Genomic DNA, 24,812 nt, shown 5'->3' on the forward strand with positions numbered 1-24,812 from the left:
TCCTCTCAATTCCTTCTCCCCTGGCGGCATCTGTTTGTCTGACTGATGGGCAATGACCTCCTTAATGTCTGCTGACATGCAGAGCTACTCCCTGAGGTACCTCGGTGATGATGCTTTAAGGAAGACTAGGCATACAAACAGGTCAAGAAGGCAGAGCTCTCAGAATCATAGAGGAATACATCTACAAGTAGAGAAAGGGTAGCCCCTAAGAACCTGGTATCAGATACAGAGAGGTTTTCCCTCCAGAGGGCAGGTGGAAATGACCAGATACTGGGCAAGATGGTGAGTAAATGTGTATGCTCTGAGCCTGACCCTCTACTACCCTAGTTAGGCTTGCGCAGTTTTCTTTTTTTTTTTTTTTTTTTTTTTGGTTCTTTTTTTTTTTTTTGGAGCTGGGGACTGAACCCAGGGCCTTGCGCTTCCAGGTAAGCGCTCTACCACTGAGCTAAATCCCCAGCCCCAGTTTGCGCAGTTTTGTGGGCCCTGATAAGGCACGTGTTACTTTCTAACAGAGCAGTCAAGGACCACAGGAAAGAGAGACACAGAACCACTGTACTAAATATGAATCAGTGATTTCACACATTTATCAAGAAGGCCCTAGTCAACAAAATCCAGCATGGACTCTCAACACAATTTTAAAGAAGCGGTATTTTATTTTATTTCTAAAAAGATTTTAAGGTAGAATGTATTGTATACATTTATGGTCAATTTAAAAAACATGTAATCAATAGCCCATTTCAATCAGCTTGTGGCTAATCCTCCATACCACCAACCTAACCACCAATCTCTTATATTTTATTCTACATTAAAAAAAATCCAGGTTCCCAGAAGTTATTATGACTCCTGAACAGCCTGCCTTGGACGGTCTCAAGACACCCTAATTAAAGTCACTCAGTGTGGAGCCCATTCTCTCAAATCTAAAGATGACCAATGGCTCTCTGGATACATGGGCTTAGCTATAACTTGGTGATAGAGCACTTGCCTAACATGAACAAATCTCTGGGCTCCAACACCATAAACAACAAAAACTGGATGCTCACACCAGTACTCTCAGACTAGGCTGCTGCTGGGTGTAGGGAGAAGCACACCATTCCAAGGGTACCCAGAATGCTCTTTGTTCAGAGGAACTGGGCAAGGGAGCACCTATGGGCCAACACTAAGCTATAACTAAGACCGATCCAGAAGACATTTACCACTTTAGAACTTAACAAATATAAAATAATCCTAATACATATTCCATTTTACAAAAATAGTCCTAAAATATTTAAGCATGCTTAAAATGAAAGCTGTACCATAACGTGCTGACTCCTAGAGCCCAGCTCAGTCTCCATGATACATGGTGTTAGAAAGATGCCTTTGGGAAGCTGACACTCCTTAAGCTCTAAAGACACATGTAGGTCACTATAGACAGCTCAGGATGGTACTGATAGCTAGGATTTCTGAGGTGAGGGACACTCACCACAACGGTCACAGCTTTCCGGTGACCCACGAAGTCCATGTTGGTCTTCCAGCCCTCTCTTTCGATGATCTGAGCAGTGGGGCCAGAATTATTCATGGCATGAGCAGATACCAGGTAATGGCCATCTGGTGACCAACTAAGCCGGAGCACATGTGTTGTTCCTCCACACTGTAAATAAAATCTAAGCTTGAAAGGAGTTCAAGAAAACTCTCACCTCAAGGATAAATCAAACTGTAATTTACAAATGTACTTCTACCTGAACTTTATAGTCTCTCCAGGTGGTACACCAGGAAGAGCTCTCTGTCAAGTGAGTATGGAAACTGTGACATCGTCCCCGCTTACCCACGTGACTGAACATGAAAAACCAGAAGACAGAATCTGCAAAGACCATTCCTTTAAACCACCAGCTTTGCATGGACCAAATCTACCTGCTTCTGTACAAGACCTGTTAGCCCCAGCAGAGAGTATCTACAAAGCATCCGCAAAAAAAATAAATAAATAAAACTGCAATCAATCAATCAATCAATCCATAAATAAATAAAAAGTGCTACAGACGCCCACCAATAAGTCAAACAGACTATGTGCCTGTAGCACAGGAGGTGTCGTTTCTGTGCTACCCTCTCCCTTGAAGTTGTCCCTACACTTTTTACTGTAAGGACACCTGTGAAGAGGTTTATTTAGTCCTAATATACTATAAAGAGGCACAGCAGAAAGGCACTAGTCCTATACTGGCCTGAAGGTTGACACAGGTATCCCTTCCTAGATCCCTCCTAAAAAGAAAGAAAGAAAGAAAGAAAGAAAGAAAGAAAGAAAGAAAGAAAGAAAGAAAGAAAGGAAGGAAGGAAGGAAGGAAGGAAGGAAGGAAGGAAGGAAGGAAGGAAGGAAGAAAGAAAGAAAGAGAGAAAAGAAAAAACCACCAAGAAACGGGTCCAAAGCCAAAGTCAAGATCAGCTTGGGTCAACCTTCAAGACCAGGGTTAGGATCTTATTTCATGGTTCCAGAGTAGCAGATCAAGACCCACTGCTGTGCCTCTATAGCCAGTCTAGGAACCCAGCTCTCAGAAGCCCTGTGCCTGGCATCCAAAGCCTCTACATAGATGTGATAGGTGTGATAAACACATTCCCTACACCAAACAGCCATGGGCCAAAAAAGGTAGGGGAAGAAAGGTAAAATCTGCCCTTAGTCCTAGACCTAGCCCAGCAGCTGGTGTTGGTTAGAGAGAGTCAAATATATAATTTTAAGTCTTATACTGCAACTGACCATGGCCAGTAAGCAAACACTTAATTGTCTCTGAAAATATCCATTCCTGTGTCCCTTGCTTTTCGAGGCTAACATAACCCCCTCACCTAGGCTGTCTCTGTAGTCTAGACACTACCTTCACTATATGTATAATTCAGGCAAATGTCTGTCTTTCCCACTGGGCAATGAGTATCAAGGGGAGAGAGAGCACATCACAATCCATTTTTATTTGTCTATACCCAGTATTGCTTTACATAACAGAAGGTACTTAACAGATGTCTAATCAATGACATCAGCGGAGTCAACTCTGATTCCATATGAAATCAGAACACAAGTAGACAGTAAAATACTGCAGAAACCACTGCAGTCTGATCTCCCTCCATGTTGTATAAACTGCATACAACAGATAGGTCAGCTGGCCTACAGTGGGACTGCCAATAAACAAAGCAAAAGCACAACCAATAACCTAAGAGAGCCTCCTCTACGTGATCATTCCACAAGGCAGCGGGTGGAAACTCTCAGTGCCACCCCTCCCCGCAAGTAAGGCACAAAATGCTACAGGGACAACCCACAGGTTTTCTTCAGCTTTAATATCTGTCACTAAATACTCAAACAAGGCAGGAGATGGTGCCAAGAATTAACCAACGGGATCAAGAAGCTTCTGCAAAAGAAACTATCAGCACAACAAAAGACGGCCTACAGAATGGGGGTTTTTGCCACCTTTTATTCAAACAGGATGTAAATAATATCTAGAGTATATAAAGAACTGCAAAGAGCTGCTGCAGAAAGGGAGCCAGTTTTCTTCAGGGTAGAGCCATGGGTGTCCAAGAGCCCTAAACAGCCCAACAGCCATGTACATGCAAACAATCCAAATTAAACTCAGAGGTCTATTTAAACAACAAAGAAAAGAAAAGTCAGACAGTGTAGGTAGAACACTTCAATCCCAGCACTTAGGAGGCAGAGGCAAGTGGATCTCTGAGTTCCAGGCCAGTCTGATCTATAGACTGAGTTTCAGGATAGCCAGGGTTACAAAGAGAAACCCTGTCTCAAAAAGGAGAAACCCTGTCTCAAAAAAAAAGAAAAAAGAAAAAAAGGAAAAGAAACAGAAACAGAAAAAGAAAAAGAAGAAGAGAATGTCAGCAAGAAGGGTCCCGAGAAAGGAGGAGGAGATAAGTGAATATGAAAAAATATACATGTGGACAGAGCTATCAAAGAATATTTAAAAAATGTTTTTAAAGGGAACAGTGAAAATTAAATAATCCCCCCCCCAAAAAAGTAAAACTGACAATAAATGGGCTAACAAAAATGAAAGACCTCAAAAGAATACTTTTATATACTTTTTTTCTTTCTTTCTTTCTTTCTTTTTTTTTTTTTTTTTTTTTTTTTTTGGAGCTGGGGACCGAACCCAGAGCCTTGTGCTTGCTAGGCAAGCGCTCTACCACTGAGCTAAATCCTCAACACTTTCATATACTTTTAAAAGTGTCTGCTATCCTTAACCATGTGGAAAATGCAAAGATTTCACCTCATCCCAGTCAGAACGTCAGTGAAGATCAGAGGTAACAAATGCTGATGAGGATGTGGGGGAAGACATGATGAGGATGTGGGGGGAAGACATGATGAGGATGTGGGGGGAAGACATGATGAGGATGTGGGGGGAAGACATGATGAGGATGTGGGGGGAAGACATGATGAGGATGTGGGGAGAAGACATGATGAGGATGTGGGGAGAAGACATGATGATAAGGATGTGGGGGGAAGACATGATGAGGATGTGGGGGGAAGACATGATGATGAGGATGTGGGAGGAAGACATGATGAGGATGTGGGGGAAGACATGATGATGAGGATGTGGGGGGAAGACATGATGAGGATGTGGGGAAGACATGATGAGGATGTGGGGGGAAGACATGATGAGGATGTGGGGGAAGACATGATGAGGATGTGGGGGGGAGACATGATAAGGATGTGGGGGAAGACATGATGATGAGGATGTGGGGGAAGACATGATGATGAGGATGTGGGGAGAAGACATGATGATGAGGATGTGGGGGGAAGACATGATGATGAGGATGTGGGGGGAAGACATGATGAGGATGTGGGGGGAAGACATGATGATGAGGATGTGGGGGAAGACATGATGAGGATGTGGGGGAAGACATGATGAGGATGTGGGGGAAGACATGATGATGAGGATGTGGGGGGAAGACATGATAAGGATGTGGGGGGAAGACATGATAAGGATGTGGGGGAAGACATGATGATGAGGATGTGGGGGAAGACATGATAAGGATGTGGGGGAAGACATGATGATGAGGATATGGGGGAAGACATGATGAGGATGTGGGGGAAGACATGATGATGAGGATGTGGGGGAAGACATGATGATGAGGATGTGGGGGAAGACATGATGAGGATGTGGGGGGAAGACATGATGAGGATGTGGGGGGAAGACATGATAAGGATGTGGGGGAAGACATGATGATAAGGATGTGGGGGAAGACATGATGAGGATGTGGGGGAAGACATGATAAGGATGTGGGGGGAAGACATGATAAGGATGTGGGGGAAGACATGATGATAAGGATGTGGGGGAAGACATGATGATGAGGATGTGGGGGGAAGACATGATGAGGATGTGGGGAAGACATGATGAGGATGTGGGGGGAAGACATGATGAGGATGTGGGGGAAGACATGATGAGGATGTGGGGGGGAGACATGATAAGGATGTGGGGGAAGACATGATGATGAGGATGTGGGGGAAGACATGATGATGAGGATGTGGGGAGAAGACATGATGATGAGGATGTGGGGGGAAGACATGATGATGAGGATGTGGGGGGAAGACATGATGAGGATGTGGGGGGAAGACATGATGAGGATGTGGGGGAAGACATGATGATGAGGATGTGGGGGGAAGACATGATGATGAGGATGTGGGGGAAGACATGATGATGAGGATGTGGGGGGAAGACATGATGAGGATGTGGGGAAGACATGATGAGGATGTGGGGGGAAGACATGATGAGGATGTGGGGGAAGACATGATGAGGATGTGGGGGGGAGACATGATAAGGATGTGGGGGAAGACATGATGATGAGGATGTGGGGGAAGACATGATGATGAGGATGTGGGGAGAAGACATGATGATGAGGATGTGGGGGGAAGACATGATGATGAGGATGTGGGGGGAAGACATGATGATGAGGATGTGGGGGGAAGACATGATGAGGATGTGGGGGGAAGACATGATGAGCGTGCCAACAGTGCAGCCAGTGTAGCAATCAGTGCATTAAGAAATGTAACTCTGTATGATCCACCTTTATCACTCCTGAGAAGGTACCCAACTCTATACCCTGCCACAGAGATGCCTACACGTCAATGTTTATTATAGCTGCATTATTTAATCCCCAGATGTCCATGAATGAAAACATGGATAATAAAATTTGGGATACTTACACAAAGAAGAACTTTACTCAGCCATACAGAAAAAATCAAATTATGAAATTATCAGGAAAATTGCTAGATCTAGAAATTATTATCTTAACCAAGGTAATCTACACTCAGAAAATTCCACATGTTCTCTCTTGGCATAGGGAGGAGGTGTGTGTGTGTGTGTGTGTGTGTGTGTGTGTGTGTGTGTGTGTGTGTGTGTGATGAAACTAGAAAGGGACACAAGATAGGAAAGAGCAGTTAAGGAAGTGCAGCACTCAACAAAGGCATGGGAAGTGGAAAGGAGGTTACCAAAAGAAGAGGATACGAGAGAGGGAACAGAATTCAGGGGTGAGGCAGGAGGAAGACCAACAATAATAAATTATGTTTCAAAACCCTAAAATGAATCCTAAAAGACTGCATGCTAATTAAAAATACTAAAAATTAAAGTATAATAAAATATTTTCCATTTCAAAGCTGGCCATTGAACACTTCATCAGAAAGAAAAGATTTTTATCACCTAACTCACAAAACTAAAAATCGGACCCCTAGACTACACACACCACCTGGCCTGCACCATAGCCAGCTCCCTTTCTGTTCAAGAAGTATAACAGGGGCAGAGGCCAAGCACTAGACTGTTTCCAGTTACCTCATCAAAAGGTTTGGTGATGCTAGTCTCTAGCTGCCAGTCCAGCGTCCTCCATACCTTCAAACTTCGATCATCAGCTTGAGAGGCAATGTATTTACCAACGGGGTCCCAAGTCAAGCCTTTCACTAAGCCAGAATGACCTCTCAGAGTTGCAAGAATTTCTGTGAAGAAAAAGAAGGTAAAATATGAACAGGTGTTATCTATAAGAGAAAGAAAATACCCACCACACAGGAATGTAAGTTGTGATGGCCAATGGAATGGACCTGAAAAGACCTGAGCAGTCTACCAATCGAACCCAAATGCAAGCAGAAGAGCCCCTTGTTTCACCTCCACCAAGGCAGAAGCAAACTGAAAGAAGGGCTGGATCATGGAGGCCAGCATCATGGAGGTTGCATCATGGAGGCCAGCATAAGGTCACCTATGTGGGGGCCACACAAGACCCAGAAGAGCAGTAACGAGGGTAGACGCCGGAGCCATAGCTGCCAACTCTGACCCCAATCTTATCTGCAGCAGGCTCAGGTATTTATAACCTGGAAGGTCCCTCAGCAATTCTGATGTGAGCCTCTTAGACAGCCCCAAAGGCAGCAGGTCTAACAGCTCAAGAAGGCCAACATCTTTTAAGTGTGTTATCTGGAAGGCAATGCTGAAGACACAATGTGCCTAAGACACCTCAATCAGATCTGTAGTCAATATTATACCAGCCTCTAAAACTGCTCCTCCTAAGCCAAAACAAGTGCCCCCCCCCACATGCCAGTAGTAGCTTCTGAAGGAATTAAAATGACTTAAATCCATTCAATGGATGGTGTGTTTTAGCCCATAAGAAAAATGGGCTCAAGAACCACATAGGATGTGTAGGCCCCTGGCTGTCCTGGAACTCCCTTTGTGGACCAGGCTGGCTTCAAACCCAGAGATTCACCTGCCTCTACCTTTTAATGCTGGGATTAAAGGTGTATGCTACTGCACCCAGCTATGACAAATATTTTACTAGTTATTAACTGTAACACTATACCAAATTGCAAATCTCTCATAATTTTAAATATGTAACAAGAAAAGGTACTCTCTTGCAAAACTGCATTTATGGTACCCCCACATCTGCTGGATGGCTTCAGAGATTGCCACTGAGCTGAGGCCAAAGCCCAAAGGCAGAAGGTCCATATGGTACATATGGAGCACCGGCATCTCTCAGTGCCAACTGTCCACATGCCACCTTCATGAGACACTCAAATAGTGCCCAGCTGGCTTTTCTTTAGCATAAGTCTCTCTTTAAACCTTAAACAAATATAGTTGACAAGGAACAGCAAAACTGGGTTGCTGACAAGACACTCAAATCCTTGACCACTTAACTTTCTGTGACAAGAATAAGAAGACGGACAGCCCATTCCCCTTTCCCACCCTGCTCCACATTGACCAGCAGTATTGGTGGCAGCAGCCCTTTTCGGCTGCTACACAGTAGGGGACCCCAGACCTGGGAACTTCACAGCATTCCAAATGACGACAGTGTTATCCACGCTGCATGAGGCCAGCCAGGCGTCGTGGGGAGACCATGCTACATCCATCACATCTGGAAGAAGACAGGGCGTGACGGTAAGACCTCTTACCTGGTATGCACTTGGGTGATGGTGGGCACGCAGCAGCAGCTTTTCTGTAGGCCAGGTCAACTGACTCTAAAGCTTTTACTCGTGAGTACACCTAGTCTGAGACCCTAACAAACACTTTATTTTGTCAAACTGAAAAATACTTAACATTTTCCAGTGAGCGCTAAATTTCAAGCACTAAATCGGCCACAGTGCTCCATACTGTTCACAGACAAAACAACTGAGGACACAGCCTATAAGGAGATCTCCTAGGTCATGTGGCTTCGAGCCCACAGGTGCTCTGTAGCCTGCCACCTTGTTCTTCAGCCCCTGCTGAGCCTTCTCCAGAACCTTCTCACCAGTACATGAGACAGTGGAAAGCATGCTACAAAATACACAGGCACATCAAGAGCATGACTGTCTGAGTGTCTTCCAGGAACATCCCTTCTCTGTTAAGCCACCACAAAAGCAACCATTTGTTTCTTACTTTCCTTTCTCTTCTTTCCTTCCTTTCTGGTTTTTTGAGATAAGGTGTCACATAGCTCAGGCTGGCCTAGATGTATGTGTGCGTGTGTGTGTGTGTGTGTGTGTGTGTTTGTGTGTGTGTGTGTGTGTGTGTGTGTGTGTGTGTGTGATATTATATATATATATATCTATGTAGCTCAAGATGACGTGACCCTAATTCCTGATCGTTCTGCCTCCACCTCCCATGTGCTAGGAGTATGAATATGAGCTGCCATAACCAGCTTATTAACCCTCATTTGCTTGTGACTCTGTTTTATTACCTGGAAAATTGTAATTTTTTTTAAATTCCTTCCTTCATAAGAATATTGTGAGGATGAAATGTAAGAAGCTGCAGTAGAACACTACCAGGTATGTCAAGGCACTAACAACCATCAGCCATGTTAGTGACAATGACCATTCTTGTCCTGGTGTAAGAAATCATATATTTTTCTAACACTGATACCTGGTACAATTAATTGTCACCTTGTCTTTTCCCTGCAAGAACGCTTTTTAAGATAGAAGAGAGATATTCAAAGTAAGTTGCAACTTTTTCTAGTGATAGCCTATTGGATCTTCCTTCCCCTCGCGGCATTGTATCTAATAGCACACAATTCATATATACCAGCATGCTTCATTTCATACTCTGTCTAGGCCATCTTCACAGCTCCATTAACTTACTCTATATTCTACATGAAAACCATCCACTATTATAAATAGACCTAAATTAATACTCAACACTAACTACCAGAGTTCTACTGTTTTATTGAGATGGGGTCTTGCTTTGTAACCCACCCTGGTCTTGAACTCAATTCGCTGTTAGGATAACAGATGTTTGTTACTGTCCATGGCTCTGTAGACTACTTTTCAAAGCCCTCTATGAGCTGGGCATAGTGGGTACAGCAAGACTGGGCCAAATATCAAGACCCTATCTCAAGATAAGGAAAAAAAAAAAAAAGACTTATGTGACTTTACATTTGTACAAATGTACTTCAAAACTTTATCAGCAATGAAAATTGTGACCATTTTTCCTTCTAGTTTATTAGGCACAATTTTCAATATAAGCCTTAATTAGATTACTAGTAAAGGGAAATCTAAAGTAGTCATTTTAGATAATCTGTTCATGTTTTATGACTGTCTACTGTGAAATCATTCTGAGCAATGGATGTTATTAACATAACTAAACTTAATGTCTACTTGATGAAGAAAACAGGAGCTTTGAGTTCTGTAGGAGTAGGCACATAAGCTCCAAAGTCTGTAACGCCAAGTCTACAGCAGAAAACATGAAGTCAGGAGTCAGGCATGGTAGTGTACCCCCTTATTTCCAGCACTCAGGAGGTAGAGGCAGGCAGATCTCTGTGAGTTCAAGGACAGCCTGGTCTAGAAACTAATGTGGTCAAATTGAACCCAGAAAATAGACATGATTTTCTTAGCAATTTCCAGACTAATGTCACATATATTATCCATCAACATCAACTAGTCAGTTCCCATACTGTAGAAGTTAATAAAGTACTGTTAATCCCCATCATAATTTCTTCTATTCCTTCAGGCAAAGCTAAAAGCAGTACCTGCTAACCTTCAAAACATCACCTTTGGCTAGAGAGCTGACAAACACTCACTTCTATCTTCTACCTTAATTATAGTATTTATCTCCTATTCATTTGGGTGTATGTCATATTTATTAAGGTTTTAGACTAACTTTATAAATAGCTTAACAGTTACTATGGGACATGTGAAGAGAATCCATTGATGAGTCCGTGTAGTACACAAAGTTCTTCAATACAGTGTAGCCTTCTTCAATGCTGTTTTACCCAAAACTTAGGTTGTGCCAGACACCGCAGATACTGTGAATATTTACTGTAACAGTGTTTACCACTGGGCAGTTTAACTCTGTGCCTGGCTTCTCGGGGAATCCACACTGTAGTGATCTTTTCTGAACTCCAGCCGTGGAGCCTATCTTTACATCACTACACCTCTCTGTCCCCCTGGCTAAGATCAGATAGTTGAGCTATCGCCCTAGCCCTTCCCTTTACAATATAATTTCTGGTGTTATTATCCCCACTATCATTCTAACAATTCCTAGAGGACAATTCTTCCAAAACATTCTAGGTTCTAGGCTGCTTAAACTCCTCGGTCCCCTTGGTTTCTGTCATAGTCATACCCACAGCCATGCTGAAAAATATTCCAAAACAGATTACTAAAATATCCCTGATCTCATCTCCAGCCTTCCAATTCTAATCAGCAGCACCAGGCCATTCTCAACCCATAAGAACAGTGCATGCTGCCTCCCAAATGAGAATGCATTCCTTCTATTAATTTCCTCTGTCTTTACTCTTTTTTTTTTTTTTTTTTTTTTTTTTCAGAGCTGGGGACCGAACCCAGGACCTTGCGCTTCCTAGGCAAGCGCTCTACCACTGAGCTAAATCCCCAACCCCTAATTTCCTCTGTCTTAACAGGTACCCACAAGTCAGCCGGCTTCAATCCAGCTCTACTCTTTTTTTTTTTTTTTTTTTTTTTTGGTTCTTTTTTTCGGAGCTGGGGACCGAACCCAGGGCCTTGCGCTTCCTAGGTAAGCGCTCTACCGCTGAGCTAAATCCCCAGCCCCCCAGGCTGCTCTTTCTCGAGCTCATCCAATGTCATCAACAAGACTTAAAACTGCCAAGACTACCAGTGCCTTCCATGTTGTTAGGTCCAAATCGATCCTCATCTAATCTAAGTAAACAGTCTGCTCAATCGTTCCTCTATACATACAGACAGATACATACACCCTTTTTTCTTACAGGTCAAAACATCTTTATTTACAGATTATTCTATATAAGAGATTTTAAATTCTTTACCAGTAAACTTTAAGATCTGATTACTTTCAGCAAGTGGCAGGGTTCAAAAATAAACATCCCATATGAGTAGTCTTCCTATATAACAATGACAGACACATTAAGAATATCCTAGTAAGAGCACCAGTGGAAGGGGAAGCCCTGGGTCCTGCTAAGACTGAACCCCCAGTGAACTAGTCTATGGGGGGAGGGCGGCAATTGGGGGAGGGTTGGGAGGGGAACACCCATAAGGAAGGGGAGGGGGGAGGGGGATGTTTGCCCGGAAACCGGGAAAGGGAATAACACTCGAAATGTATATAAGAAATACTCAAGTTAATAAAAAAAAAAAAAAAAAAAGAAATCAGAAAACCGGCTGGGGATTTAGCTCAGTGGTAGAGCGCTTACCTAGGAAGCGCAAGGCCCTGGGTTCAGTCCCCAGCTCCGAAAAAAAAAAAAAAAAAAAAAAAAAAAAAAACCAAAAAAAAAAAAAAAAAAAAAAAAAGAAATCAGGAAACCCATTTACATGCAAGCAACAAAACCCTGATAACAAATCTAAGGATGGGAAAGATCTATACAATAAAAAACTTCAAAACACTGAAGGAAAAAAATCAAAGAAGATACTAGAGGAAAGATTTCCTGTGCTTCTGGATTAGAATATCATGAAAATAGCCACATTACCAAGAGTAGCTTATAGGGGTTGGGGATTTAGCTCAGTGGTAGAGCGCTTGCCTAACAAGCACAAGGCCCTGGGTTCGGTCCCCAGCTCCGAAAAAAAGAAAAAAAAAAAAAAAAAAAAAAAAAGAGTAGCTTATAGACTCAATGCTACCTGTATCAAAATCCAACGTCATTCTTTTTGTTATTGTTGTTTTGAGAAAGAGTTTCTCTGTGTAGACCTGGCTGTCCTGAAACTCACTCTGAAGACCAGGTTAGCCTCTAAGATCTGCCTGCCTCTGCCTCCCAAGGGCTAGGATTAAAGGTGTGCACTACCATACTCAGCTATCAATTTCATTCTTTGCAGAAACAGAATGACTATAAAATTCATATAAAAGTACAAAAGCCTGAAGATCACTACTGCTTTTTAAAAATGAATTCAATTAGCACTCTACAAAGAGGCATTCTGATGAACTACCTTATTAAATCATTCATGACTCCCATTATCCTGAGGAGTCATTTGAAATGTCCAAACTGTTTCCTCCTGAATTTACAACTTTATGTTGCCATTGGGAAGGTTACCTCATGATTTAGAAAAATACATAAAAATGTGAGTTTGGGTATTATTACCACTGTAACTCAGAAGTGAGTGTGAAACTTCCAGAGAGGCTTGTCCAGACACCACACTGCAGACCTGGGTTTAGTATAGCATACTTTGTAACTCAGGGCTTTGAAAACATTGATTGATGATTGATTGGTTGGTTGATTGATTGACTGACTAGTTGACTGACTGACTGACTGGTTGGCTGGTTGACTATGGGTATTTATGTGTCCCTAAGTGTATCTAGATGCATAAAGAGCCTGCAGAGATCAGAAGAGGGCATAGATCCCTTGAAGCTGGAGTTACAGACAACTATGAGCCACTGTGTTGGGGCTGGGAACTCAACCAGTGTCCCCTGGGACAGCAATAAACACTGAGCCATCTCTCCAGCCCTGCAATGCAAGCTTTTTGACTATCTGGTTTTGTATTTTTTAAGCTTATTTTGGAAGTGATATATCTTTAATGATGAAGGAAAATGTATAATGAGTGATCATTACAATGACTCAAAATGAATGTAACACCTTTAGGCAGTCAGGGGATAGGAAACGATTAGAGAAAAAAGATCAACCAGCATTTTAAACAACATAGGGCTAGCTAGAATTTGTGTGCACATTTGGGGATCTCAATGTGTTGCCCTTTTTTACTAATAAAGGTTCACAGATACACAGGAATGAACACACACACACACACACACACACACACACGCACACACGCACACACACACGCCCTCCTCTTATCCTGTCTTAGTCTCATCCTTTAAACTTTCATTTATTACATCTCTTACTTGTGTTCAGGACTCCTTCCAAATTCTCACCAGCATGTCCATAACCAAACTCTGAAACCTTTCTCCTTGGAGACAGACATCTCAGAATTCTGAAAATGTCTATTGTTCAGGATAGACACAGAACATGGATATTCTTTCCTTGTTCAGGGTACCATGATCTTTTCTAAGTCTTCTGTGGATTTCAGAGCTTGCACTAGATACAGCCAGGGCTCCTCCCCTGATCACTTCCGAGTCAGCACCCAGAACGGTGCTAGCATAGCCTCTTACACAGATCAGCTTCACTTTTCAGGTCTCTCCAGTGCCACCTTTAGCTGATCACGAAAGGTTGCCACAGGCTTCAAATTCTCACTGCAAAACCTCCTGATCTTACTGTTCACTCAAACAAAAGCACTCACAATGATCAATACCCCAACCCTCAAAACCCCAACCCACTTGTGGCTCCCCAAATACATCAAGCACAAACCTATACTCCATGACCTCTGCTCCAGCTGTTCTCTCACCTCTCTCCTCAGAGGTCACCAAACTGAAAGATGCTCGCAATAGCATCTTCCCTCTGCTCACTGCTTCCAAGCCTTGCCAATGACTTCCATGGTTCCTTCCCTGGTGATCGTAACATCTCTTACTACACTTTTTAGGTTTCTCCCTGCATGACAATTAAACCTAGAACCATAAACCACACAACCAGTAAGTCATGTCCCTAGCCCTCTTTTTGAGATAGGGTCTCACTAAACTATCTAAGCTAGACTTGAATTTTGACCTTCCTGCCTCAGCCTCCTAAGAAGCCAATTACAGTTCTAAGTTGCTAGGTCTAGCTAGATCTGTCCTTTTTACAAGCATTTACTGAGGGACACATCAGGAGAAAACATGTGATTATGTAACTGCTACATGGATGAGTAATTAGGTTGAGAATAAACAGTAAATCTTAGTTTATGATGTTGATATATATATATATATATCAACAAGAAATGTGAAGTCAAGCATAATGGTTTGTGCCTATAATGCCAATATTCAGGAAGTTATGGCAGGAGGATCATGAACTTGAGCCCAGCCTTGGGAATACAAGATCACCATGAGCAGTGATGGTACATACTGTTGAGTCCTACTGGGCCTAGGCAATCGGGGAAAGACTCAATTTCTTCTAAAAAGAGGAGACAAAAAAGGACAGCTGGAGTTGTAGTTCAAGAGCGAGGTGCTTGTCTAATGCGCAGACCCTGAGTCAAAGCCAGCATTGCAAACATGTATAAATAAGTCTGTAGTTAAGGCAAATGTCATGTAGTTCTTGGCACTATTTCTCCTAGGTATTCACAATTTTTTATGTTATTGGGCATGAGGTTTCTTTTATAATCATTAGATAGTCTGTTTGGCTATTACAAATAAAAGATACATGCTTTCATGAGGCTAAATGAATGGCTTACTTTAATAGTTCTAAGTGTTTTCTTCAGGGCTTCGTTATTGCTTTGCTTTTGCTGAATATGACAGAATGTGTCACCCTGTCTTTCCAGTATGTCTACCCTCTTCTGTATTCTATGTAACTGTGCTACTAAACCATCGGAGCAACCAAATACACAGCTGAACTCAATCCGTCCTTTCTCAGTGAAAGAGGGAATTAGACTTGACTGTGAACTGTACTATCTGCATACTCACTGCCTTTTGGGTTTCGTTTCATTGTTGTCTGTCTTTATAGTTTTGGCTGTTCTGAAACTCACTGTGCTGGCCTCGAACTCCCAGAGATATTCATATCTGCCTGACTCTACAGTGCTGGGTTAAAGGTGTACTCCTTTACCCACTACCTGGCTATGCACTCCCAACTGATCTCAAACTCACAATCCTCCTGGCTGCAACTTCCTGAATGCTGGGAATAGAGATGTGTCACCAAACTCAGTTTGTCATTAGCCTTAAAGACATAGGGTTCTGCCATGTTAAAGAAAAAAGCTCTATGTGAGCATCTTTTTAAAGGCATAATCATTAGAGAGTAATGACTAATTAGCTAGCACTCTTGTTAGAATACCAATGATGACTACATAGCATAAGTCATTTAAATCTACTGCTAGGTAGATAATAGACTTCCATCTATTCAAATTCTTCTGCATGGATCAAATTTAATTATGATGAGCTAACTTTTTGAATATTTTATTCTCTAGTATTGCTACTAATGTTTCTATTTTTATTCCGGTTATGTTTCCCTGTTATTTTCGATTGGGATTTTTTTTTTTTTTTTTTTTTTTTTTTTTTTTTTGAGCTGGGGACCGAACCCAGGGCCTTGCGCTTCCTAGGTAAGCGCTCTACCACTGAGCTAAATCCCCAGCCCCTCGATTGGGATTTTGAAACTAAGTGTTCTATCTTGCTTTGAAGAATAAATATTTCTATGTTTTGTAGAATGTTTCTCAAAACTTGAAATATAACAATAAATAATTTAGAGCTGAGACAACTGAGTGGTCTAATAATGCCAGATACTTGGGAGACTGAGGCAAGAAGACAGTATGTTCAAGGCCGGTCTGAATTTAATGTACTCATGTTCAGCATGGGAACCACTGTGAGACCCTGTCCCAAAATCAAAAGTAAAAAGGCTAGGGACAACATGAGGGAGTCTGTCTGCAGCCGTACATCAGAACCTATTGCAGGGGATCAGAACCAGGACCCGTTTTAGAGCTCCCTGGTTTCCAACTTTCTCACTCAAAAATTCAAACATTTCCCTTTAGCATTAATTAAGAACTTGGAGTTTGTTTCTTGCTTTTGTTTTTGTTTTTAGCTTAATGCTTAAATATTTTTCTAGATCATCACTTCTAATTCTGTCTCTTTTTTTTCTTTTCACATCTAGTTAAATCTGTCAGATATATTTTTTTCACCTTTTCTTTTCAAAGACCCAACAGCTTCTTGGTCATCTATCTGCTTCTCACTAACACTCCTTCATGAACAGGTCTACACAGACCCGCTACCAGAGCCAGTGAACAGAAGTATGAAGTCTGCCACCTAAAGTCTGCCAACCAGCTTACCTGCTAAGGGACTCCCGGGGGGGGGGGGGGGGGGGGGGGTGGCACGGGAGAGACTCTCACATTATAGCTCAGCCCAAGTCTCAGGCAAGGGTCCCAGGCTAAGGGTCCCAGGCTAAGGGTCCCACAGCTAAGGGTCCCACAGCTAAGGGTCCTCACTTGAACCCTGCCCCTGCCTAACCTTAAACTTGTGTCGGGCTCCAGTGAGGCCGAACTAGATGCCCTGTAAGTTGCTATGAAAGTGGAAAGGGCAAAGTGGACAAGCTTCTTGTTATCAAGCAACAACACAAGGTCCCTGCTTTAGCTTTCTCAGTGAGCTTTTCACTAACCTTCTACCTCTGGTTCTTTTTTTTTATTTTTTAAGATTTATTCATTTATTATATATAAGTACACTGTAGCTGTCTTCAGATACAGCAGAAGAGGGCATCGGATCTCTTTACAGATGGTTGTGAGCCACCATGTGGTTGCTGGGAATTGAACTCATGACCTCTGGAAGAGCAGTCGGGTGCTTTTAACCGCTGAGCCATCTCCCCAGCCCCTACCTCTGGTTCTTAAGAGATGAATTTAGCCTGCATGGTGATATACATCTTTAATTGCAGAACACAGGAAGCAGAGGCCAATAGAGCTCTGAGTCTGAGACCAACCTCAGACTACATAGTAAATTCCAAGACAACCAGGCTACATAGGGAAGCCCTGTCTCAAAAGAAAACAAAACAAAAAGAGTCATTTCTCCTTCTGGAGGCTGATGAGATGCCTCAAGAGTTAGGAGCAAATCCACACAACTCTTACACAGGACCCAAACTCAGTTCCCAGCATCACACTGGCAACCCACAAATACAGAGGATCAGATGCCCTCTTCTGACACTTCCAAGGGCATCTGCACTCACATACATGTACCCACAGGAGCACGTTATTTTATTTTATTTTATTTTGGGTTTTTGTTGTTGTTGTTGTTGTTGTTGTTTGGTTTATTTGATTGGTTGATTAGGTATTGTTTGTTCGTTTTTGTTTGGTTTGAGGGGACAGGGTCTCAGTGTTTAGCCTTGGTTAGCCTGGAATTCATTCCGTGAACCAAGCTGGCCTTGAACTCAGAGAGATCTGCCTGTTTCTACTTCCTGAGTGCTAGGATAGAAGGACGCACCAGCGGCCTGGCCTGAACACACAGTTTATAATGAAGCATCTTTTAGGAGGGGTCGAGGTAGGCTGGAGAGATGGGTCAGCAGTAAGAACACTGGCTGCAATTCCAAAGAATTCTGTCAATTTCCAGCACCTATACTGTGGCTAACAATGACCTCAGACATCGTCCAATCACCAGTCCCCTCTTCTGCCTCCACGGGCACCACACATGTAGTATACAGACATAAACCAAACAACAGTCACGCACACAACAATACGATCTCCAAAATACTGTTAAGAAAGTAGTTTATTCACTTGAAGTTAAAGGAATCTACTGAGCATACACTACGAGTGAACTGTAGCCTATCCCTGTGACCTTGTTTTCTCCTAGAGTCCCAGGCTCAATCCTAAACAGTTCCTGTTGTTCTTGTTTTGCTTTGTTTTTGTAAGGAGTTTCTTCCCTGCTGCACCACAGCCTTCTCCAAAGTCTGAATTGTATACATGTGGATCATGGTACTTGATACCTAAAGCACACGGGCTTATATAGACCAGTCATCTTCCTCTTCAGCTTAAATCTGTAATGTGACCCTTTCCAAACTAAGCCTATTTGAACCACTTTATAAACATAGCCAAGGTCAGGTTAAAAAAGTTTCCAATAGGACCAGTGAGATAGATCAGTAGGTAAAAACCTGACAACCTAACTTTGATCCTCAGAAACCACATGGTAGAGCAAGGGAACTGACTCAGGCAAGTGTCCTCTCACCTCTACATGTTCATGGGGTGTACATGTTCACACTCACAAAAAAATTAATTTACGTATGATATGTGTATATATATACTACCCCAGATACAGACCAAACTGTAGCAAAGGTACACAGAGGTGCTAATGATTATCTAAGGCGATCAAAGGGGATCTACTCACCCAAAAAAGTGGCCCACTTACCGCCTGAGTGACTCCGGAGGATGGAGACACACCGCCATTGCTCCACATTGGCAAGCTTACCACTGGAGCCAAACACAGTGCTGGGCCCAATGTACCTGTGTGAAAGAGGCATGAGATGTGCACTCATGGAGTGTTCTAGATACTGTTCAGAGATGCTCCCTGTAGCACAGTTTATCATAGCAAACAGAAAAAGCAAAACCAGATAGCAGCTAAAAGCACCAGGTTGTTAAACTAAAGATGTGGCAGAAGTGTGACTTATGATCAATCCATACACGCGTGAAATAATACTTATCCACTGCAGATTTTCAACAGGAAAATTTTCAAGACAAAGTGAAAGAAGCAGACCACAGGACACCATCTATGATGTGATACCATTTACATGACTTAAAAACTACATGTAGCACAGACACTCTACACATGGAATAGAGCAAAGAAATACCACATCACGAAAAACCAAAAGCTTAACCATGGCTTTCTGTAGGTTGTAGAACTATGAGCTATTTTTGCATTTCTAAATTGCATACTAAACATATTACTCGTATTGGTTATTTAGAGTAGGACATCACAAATAAGTAAGTAAGTAAATATAAGCACCGGGGCGTGTGATGCACACTGGTAATCTTGGCATTCAGGAGGTAGAGACAGCAGGATCAGAAGTTCAAGGTCATCCAAGGGTCTAGGCTACATGAGACCCCTGTCTTTTTTAATTTAAAAAAAAAAAAAAAAAAAAAGAATATCAACTGCATTTTTATTTGAAAGTAAGGTCTCACTCACTATACTACCCAGAATACCCAGAATTATCTCAAACTCCTGGGTTCAAGCCAGTCCTTCCTGAGTAGCTGGGTCCACCACATATAGGAACCACTATGCCTGACTCAAAAATAATAATAATAATAATAATAATAATAATAATAATATTTTAAGTCCCTTTATAATGAATACTCCTGCTTTAAAAAGTAAGTTAGAAAAATACAAGAGTCACAGGTACTGACTCTTTCCAGGTGGAGTTACATGGAAGAGGGTTCCATGCCCAGAGCCTCTGCAAACACCCTTTGCTCTTGTAAAGCTATACACTCACCCAGAGAGCTCCTGAGGCAGCCGAGTGGGCACAGAAGACAGCATGAGTCAGCTCTCAAAGCTATGGCTATAGTTGCTCTGGCTGAACAATGATGCCAGGTCTGGGACACAGTGTGGCCCAGAGTGTCACATGGAAAGCTAATTGTGGGACACAGTATCAGAACCCATTATACTCAAGGGTAAAGAAAAAATTTCCACAGATGATCCTTAGTTTACTGCAAGACAAGGCTGCCACAAAATGAGGCAAGGAAGGTGGGCTCTGGATTCCTAGCCCTGATTCAGATCTTAGTCATTTGGTACGTGAGGGTTCCATGAGAAATTTTATTTGAATAACAAAGGAAGACACAATGTCAGTGGCTTTAAGGATTAAACCTTCCTTCTCAGCTAAGTCCTGTGTTCCTACAAGAGGGTGGCTGACCTGGTCAGCAGGCAGAACAGAAGTCTCCGAGTCACTTGTCAGGCTACATCCACTTCTGACCTATGGCAACGTCTTGCTACTTATGAAGTTAGGACTTCTATGCCAGGGTAGGAAAGGTGACTTTGATAAAGACCAGCAAAGAAGCTTCTAAAAATTAAATGTGAAAAAGGAAAATGATGCTTACGTAGCCCGCTTCCACACCATAATCAGTTTGTCATCTCCCCCAGAAGCTAAATACATCCCACTGTTTGACCACCGCACACAGTTCACACATGCTGGGAAGAAAAAAAAAATAAGGTGATGAAAATCCAATAGGCATGCCCATTTGCACTATGCAGAATCTGGCGAGAGGTAAGGTTTATAACTACCTAATCTACTTAAAGCATTTATTTACTGCATAAGAGTTCCAGAGAAACAATTCAGTGAAACACTAATCTTGTGCTATAATGAATGAACAGAACAGTCTAAGGGGAAATATGCATAATCTGAGAATTGTGCTGAATGACACAACAGGAAGCTTATTCCTATCAACAGTGATAAACTTCATTATTTTCAAAAGGTTATCTATTGATGAGATGAATTTCAATAGGGATCATTCTCAAAATGAAACATATAGTAGGAAAGCCAAGATGTCTTTTCCAGAACTTTCCAAGAAGTTGCTGGGTTGAACACATAGCTCTGAATAACCTCGATTACCCAGAGCCATCCCTTTTAAATTTAGACTTCCCAAACTCATCAGTAGGAGACTGACAGATTCTGGGTGTAGTTCAGCTTAGTCCAGCAGAAACCCCCAGGCTGCTTCTAGGTTACGGCTCCAGGAGCTCAATCTTGGGAGGTACGAAATATGACAGAGCCTAACAGCGCTGAAGTGGATGCACACGAAGCAGAGGAAGAAACTAGTACCAAACAGGAGTCACTGCCAATGGTCACTAAGGCATCACACACAACAGGGAAGGAAAACATGAAACCGTTCCACATTCTACAGGGTCCTGGCAGAGACTCTGACTGACACAGCACCGATCTGAGACACCTGGGGAGCTGTCTGTTGTGTACCCTTCCCCAGAACCCTACTGTGTCCAGGTCACTGGTCCCAAAGCCCCATGGAATCAGGCAGTAACGACTCATGAGCAGGAAATCACCAGAGGTACCTGCAGACTCTCCAAAGATGGTTCTGTGGGCGGGCCGAGTCTTCTGCCGAATAACTCACCCAGGTGTGCAGCCAACATCTGTGCCTTCAGACAGCAGGCCGAGGGGAGTTAACGCCGCACGGGGCCTTATCTTTCTAATTACAAACACATGTGCTAACCTTGGGCACTCTGCCAACACGCAAAGCCTGCAAAGGGCCACTCTGTAATACCTAAGTGATTGTCCATCTGGCAAAGCATCTTGGGAATATTTTCATCCTTCTCGTCATCCTCCTGGAGGACTGGAGACATATTCCAGATCACAACCTTCCCAGAATCCTGCCCTGAAATGAAGGAGCAAGAAAAGCTCAATATGCAAGAAGTGGAAACTTGATATTGATAACAATAACTATGGAAAATGCTCATTTAGTTTCTATAAATCATACTTGACTAGATCTAAGCAGACTTATCTTGAATTATTAATGTAAATGACACAAAGATGAGGGAAAAAATAACAGGGACCCAAAAGAGAGTGAATTTAATAGTAGTTGAGGCCAGCCTGTCTTTATAAAAAGAACACTGACTGAACTACAAATTAGGAAGAGACAGAGCCTCTGTCTGGCCTCTGAGGTCCTCATTCCTATCCAGAACACACAGACTCCTCATCTACAAAACAAAGAGGAAGGAAAGTCACTGTCAGGCCCCTTCAGGTCTGCATGTGCACTGAGGAAAAGGAGAAAAGTGCAGTCCCTACCAGGGTTTCCCTCCCCTTCAAGGTGCTGCCTGGATCCGGTGGCTGTTTCCAGAACTGACTGGACGCTTTGAGACCCAAATTTGAAATGTGCCCTGAACACAGGAAAAAGGGCTCATTACCTTCTTATCTGCCCTTTGCAGTCACCTATAGATGGAGATCAATCAAAAGAGGGAATTTAGGAGGGTCATAAGTTGATGCCAGCTGTACTGAAAAGTCTATCTACACATTTTACTAATTATTTTTGTTTGCTTGCTTGCTTTCCATCGCTATAATTAACACAAGTCATGAAAAAAAAAAAATAATGTACGTCTGAAATGGATGTTCCAAAGTAATGACAAAATGCTTTAAACTCTTCTTCGGCCAATGTGTAAAAATATTTCCTAATTAACCCTCTTAGAGCAGAGGAAAAAGCTTTTTCAACCACAACTGCCTTGAGCCTGCCTCTGCGCAGGTTGCCTACTGTGAGCCCACCCATAGCACCTGGAAGGTGGGGGAGGGGGTCTTGAGCAAATGCTACTTCTTACCGCTATAAATAAAAGCTTGGTTTCCTAACGTTTAAAAAAAGTGTGTGTTGTCTTTCCAAACAGAGATATGTTATCTCAGTACCACAGAGGATGCCGAGTGAAGCGTGCTGATAATACCATGGATACTATTTTCAAATGTTCTGGACATTCTTATTTTCTCACTAACATAGTCAAATTCCTTTCTCCAGAGGAACTGCAGTCTAGCCATCCGTTCAAGTAAAAATACTGACAAAATCCTTTTCTCTCTGTAACTGGACTTTGTGAGGGGAGGGGGGATCCTGCCCACTTATATCTAGTAATAGAGATGTAAGGATGCAATTTCGTTCTAGCTTTACCTTAATAAAAAGATTTAATGAGAATGATAAGCCAGCTTCACAATATTTATAAGATCATCCTACGGACCCCTAAAAACGTTCATCTTCAAGTAGGACTTTACTTTGCAGTCCAGGCTGCCTAGAATTTATATCTTCCTGTATCCAAAATCCAGCTTTAAAAAAAAAGTTTGTGATTTAACCTGTTCAAACTGTGCACTTTAAACTGAGTCACAGTCATATTACAAAGCGACAAGTTGTCTCGCTATAGCTAACCATGGATCCAGGAGAAGCAGAGTACAGCAACAGGAAAGTGATGTTCACTCGACAACATACCTTGTCCTCCAGTTGCAAACTTGGTCCCATCAGGGTGAATATCAACTGAAAAAATCGGCTTCCCTGGAAACAAAGACAAACACATCTAGCTTGGCTTTTATTCACTAGAAAACAATAAATTTTCATTTTTAAAATATTGATTACTCAAATAATATCTCTAAATTTACACCTAGGACAAAACATCAGGCTGTAGATAAAATGAGCTGAGAGTAAGAATGGGGAGCTCTAACAGCTTTAGTTAGTCAAACCTGCTAGACTCTCCAAGCAACAGCAAATAGCTGAAAACCCAACAGAGACTAAGCAGTCACCACTGAGAACACTTCTGGGTATTTCCTGGGGACCTGAATATATAAAGGCCATAAACTGTCTGCAGTAAAAGCTCAAGTCACAAGCTCCTGTGAAAGGACTCACATCTATGCCTGATGACATCTCCCAATCCTGTGAGTCGACTTGGTTGACAGCTTGGAAAGGAGGACATTCTCCATCCTTTCTGACTGGCTGGCTGTCATAAGCAGGTCTAATGACTCATTGCAGCTGAAGGTCCTCCCTTCTCTTGTTAAGATTTTGGTTCCTGAAAGTGGTCCTGAAAATCCATACTACACACATGATGATAAAGCACTCAATCTTGGAGGGAAGCTTGGAACACTGGGAATGTTCCAAAGGGAGGTGAAACATTCCATACTCAGGGAAATTCCTTAAAACTAGAAAGTAAACAACAAAAACCTCAGGAAATTCCTGAAACTGACCCTAACCCTAGCCATAGGACACACTAGCTCCCTTCCTCCCCAAGAGTGGCTAAACAGTAAAGCCTACTGAGAGGCTTTCAGACCAGCTGAATTGCCTAAAAAAGGCTTGGACCAACTGAGCATGCTAGAAGAGATCTCTCCAGTCTATCGAGCAGTCTGCAGGCTGTGTGGCACACTCCAGGTCCCAGCTTTCAGTAGCTGTCACCCAGGCCAGGGTGGGCTTTTGGAGATGCAGCTGTCTTTGAGTCATCCATACTCCTGTATGTAACCCCTCACCCGTACTCCTGAAAGTAATCCAAAAAAAAAAAAAAAAAACCAGGCAAGCAATGGCTCACCAAATTGGACTTTAATGATATCCTCACTTTGGTTCACATCTCCCCTGGAGTTGTATAGAAAGGCTACCCTTTCAGCATCCCGTTTTGACCTCTGTTAATGTGTATACTCTATTAAATTAGACAATCAGTTCCTAAGTGTAAACGGTTAAAGCAGGTTCTTAGAAACAACAAAGAGTCCCTTTGCACCCAGGCCTAGCTGAGGCAATTGGCATACAGGGCTGACCAACAATAAAACCAAAACCACATAGTCTGAGGAGGGTAATCTAAGGGCCTTGTGCCTAGTGGGTATCTGTCCAACTCCCTGGTCTGTTTCCAGAGCCAAAGGGACAAAAGCTGCAGGTGTCATATTAGTACTACTGAGTTCAGACTATATCATCAGCATGTAAGTGACATGTAAGTGGCATGTAAGTGGCATGTAAGTGACAGGTTAGAAGA

At 42.5% G+C, this 24,812-nt stretch overlaps 1 protein-coding gene across 18 annotated transcripts in view; it reads right to left on the reverse strand.

The window, feature by feature from the left end:
• Hira (histone cell cycle regulator) overlaps nucleotides 1–24,812 on the reverse strand; it is a 109,044-nt gene that overhangs the window by 68,113 nt on the left and 16,119 nt on the right. For 7 of the 18 annotated variants that reach the window (XR_015632841.1, XR_015632843.1, NM_001135760.1 and 4 more), the window contains 7 exons: nucleotides 23,297–23,359; nucleotides 21,605–21,715; nucleotides 20,432–20,522; nucleotides 18,753–18,847; nucleotides 8,245–8,340; nucleotides 6,780–6,940; nucleotides 1,460–1,627 (listed from right to left, as the gene is read on the reverse strand). Coding sequence is in view for 14 of the 18 variants with exons in the window: in NM_001135760.1 (NP_001129232.1) it covers nucleotides 1,460–1,627; nucleotides 6,780–6,940; nucleotides 8,245–8,340; nucleotides 18,753–18,847; nucleotides 20,432–20,522; nucleotides 21,605–21,715; nucleotides 23,297–23,359 (785 nt within the window). In the remaining 4 variants the exon portion in view is untranslated. Of the gene's footprint in view, nucleotides 1–1,459; nucleotides 1,628–6,779; nucleotides 6,941–8,244; nucleotides 8,341–18,752; nucleotides 18,848–20,431; nucleotides 20,523–21,395; nucleotides 21,716–22,125; nucleotides 22,270–23,296; nucleotides 23,360–24,812 lie in introns of those variants that run through there. The other 11 variants (XR_015632842.1, XR_015632844.1, XM_087576709.1 and 8 more) reach the window with 6 other exon arrangements.

The sequence above is a fragment of the Rattus norvegicus genome, chromosome 11, assembly GCF_021556685.1.
Source record: "Rattus norvegicus strain SHRSP/BbbUtx chromosome 11, alternate assembly SHRSP_T2T, whole genome shotgun sequence".
Classification (NCBI taxonomy): Eukaryota; Metazoa; Chordata; class Mammalia; order Rodentia; family Muridae; genus Rattus; species Rattus norvegicus.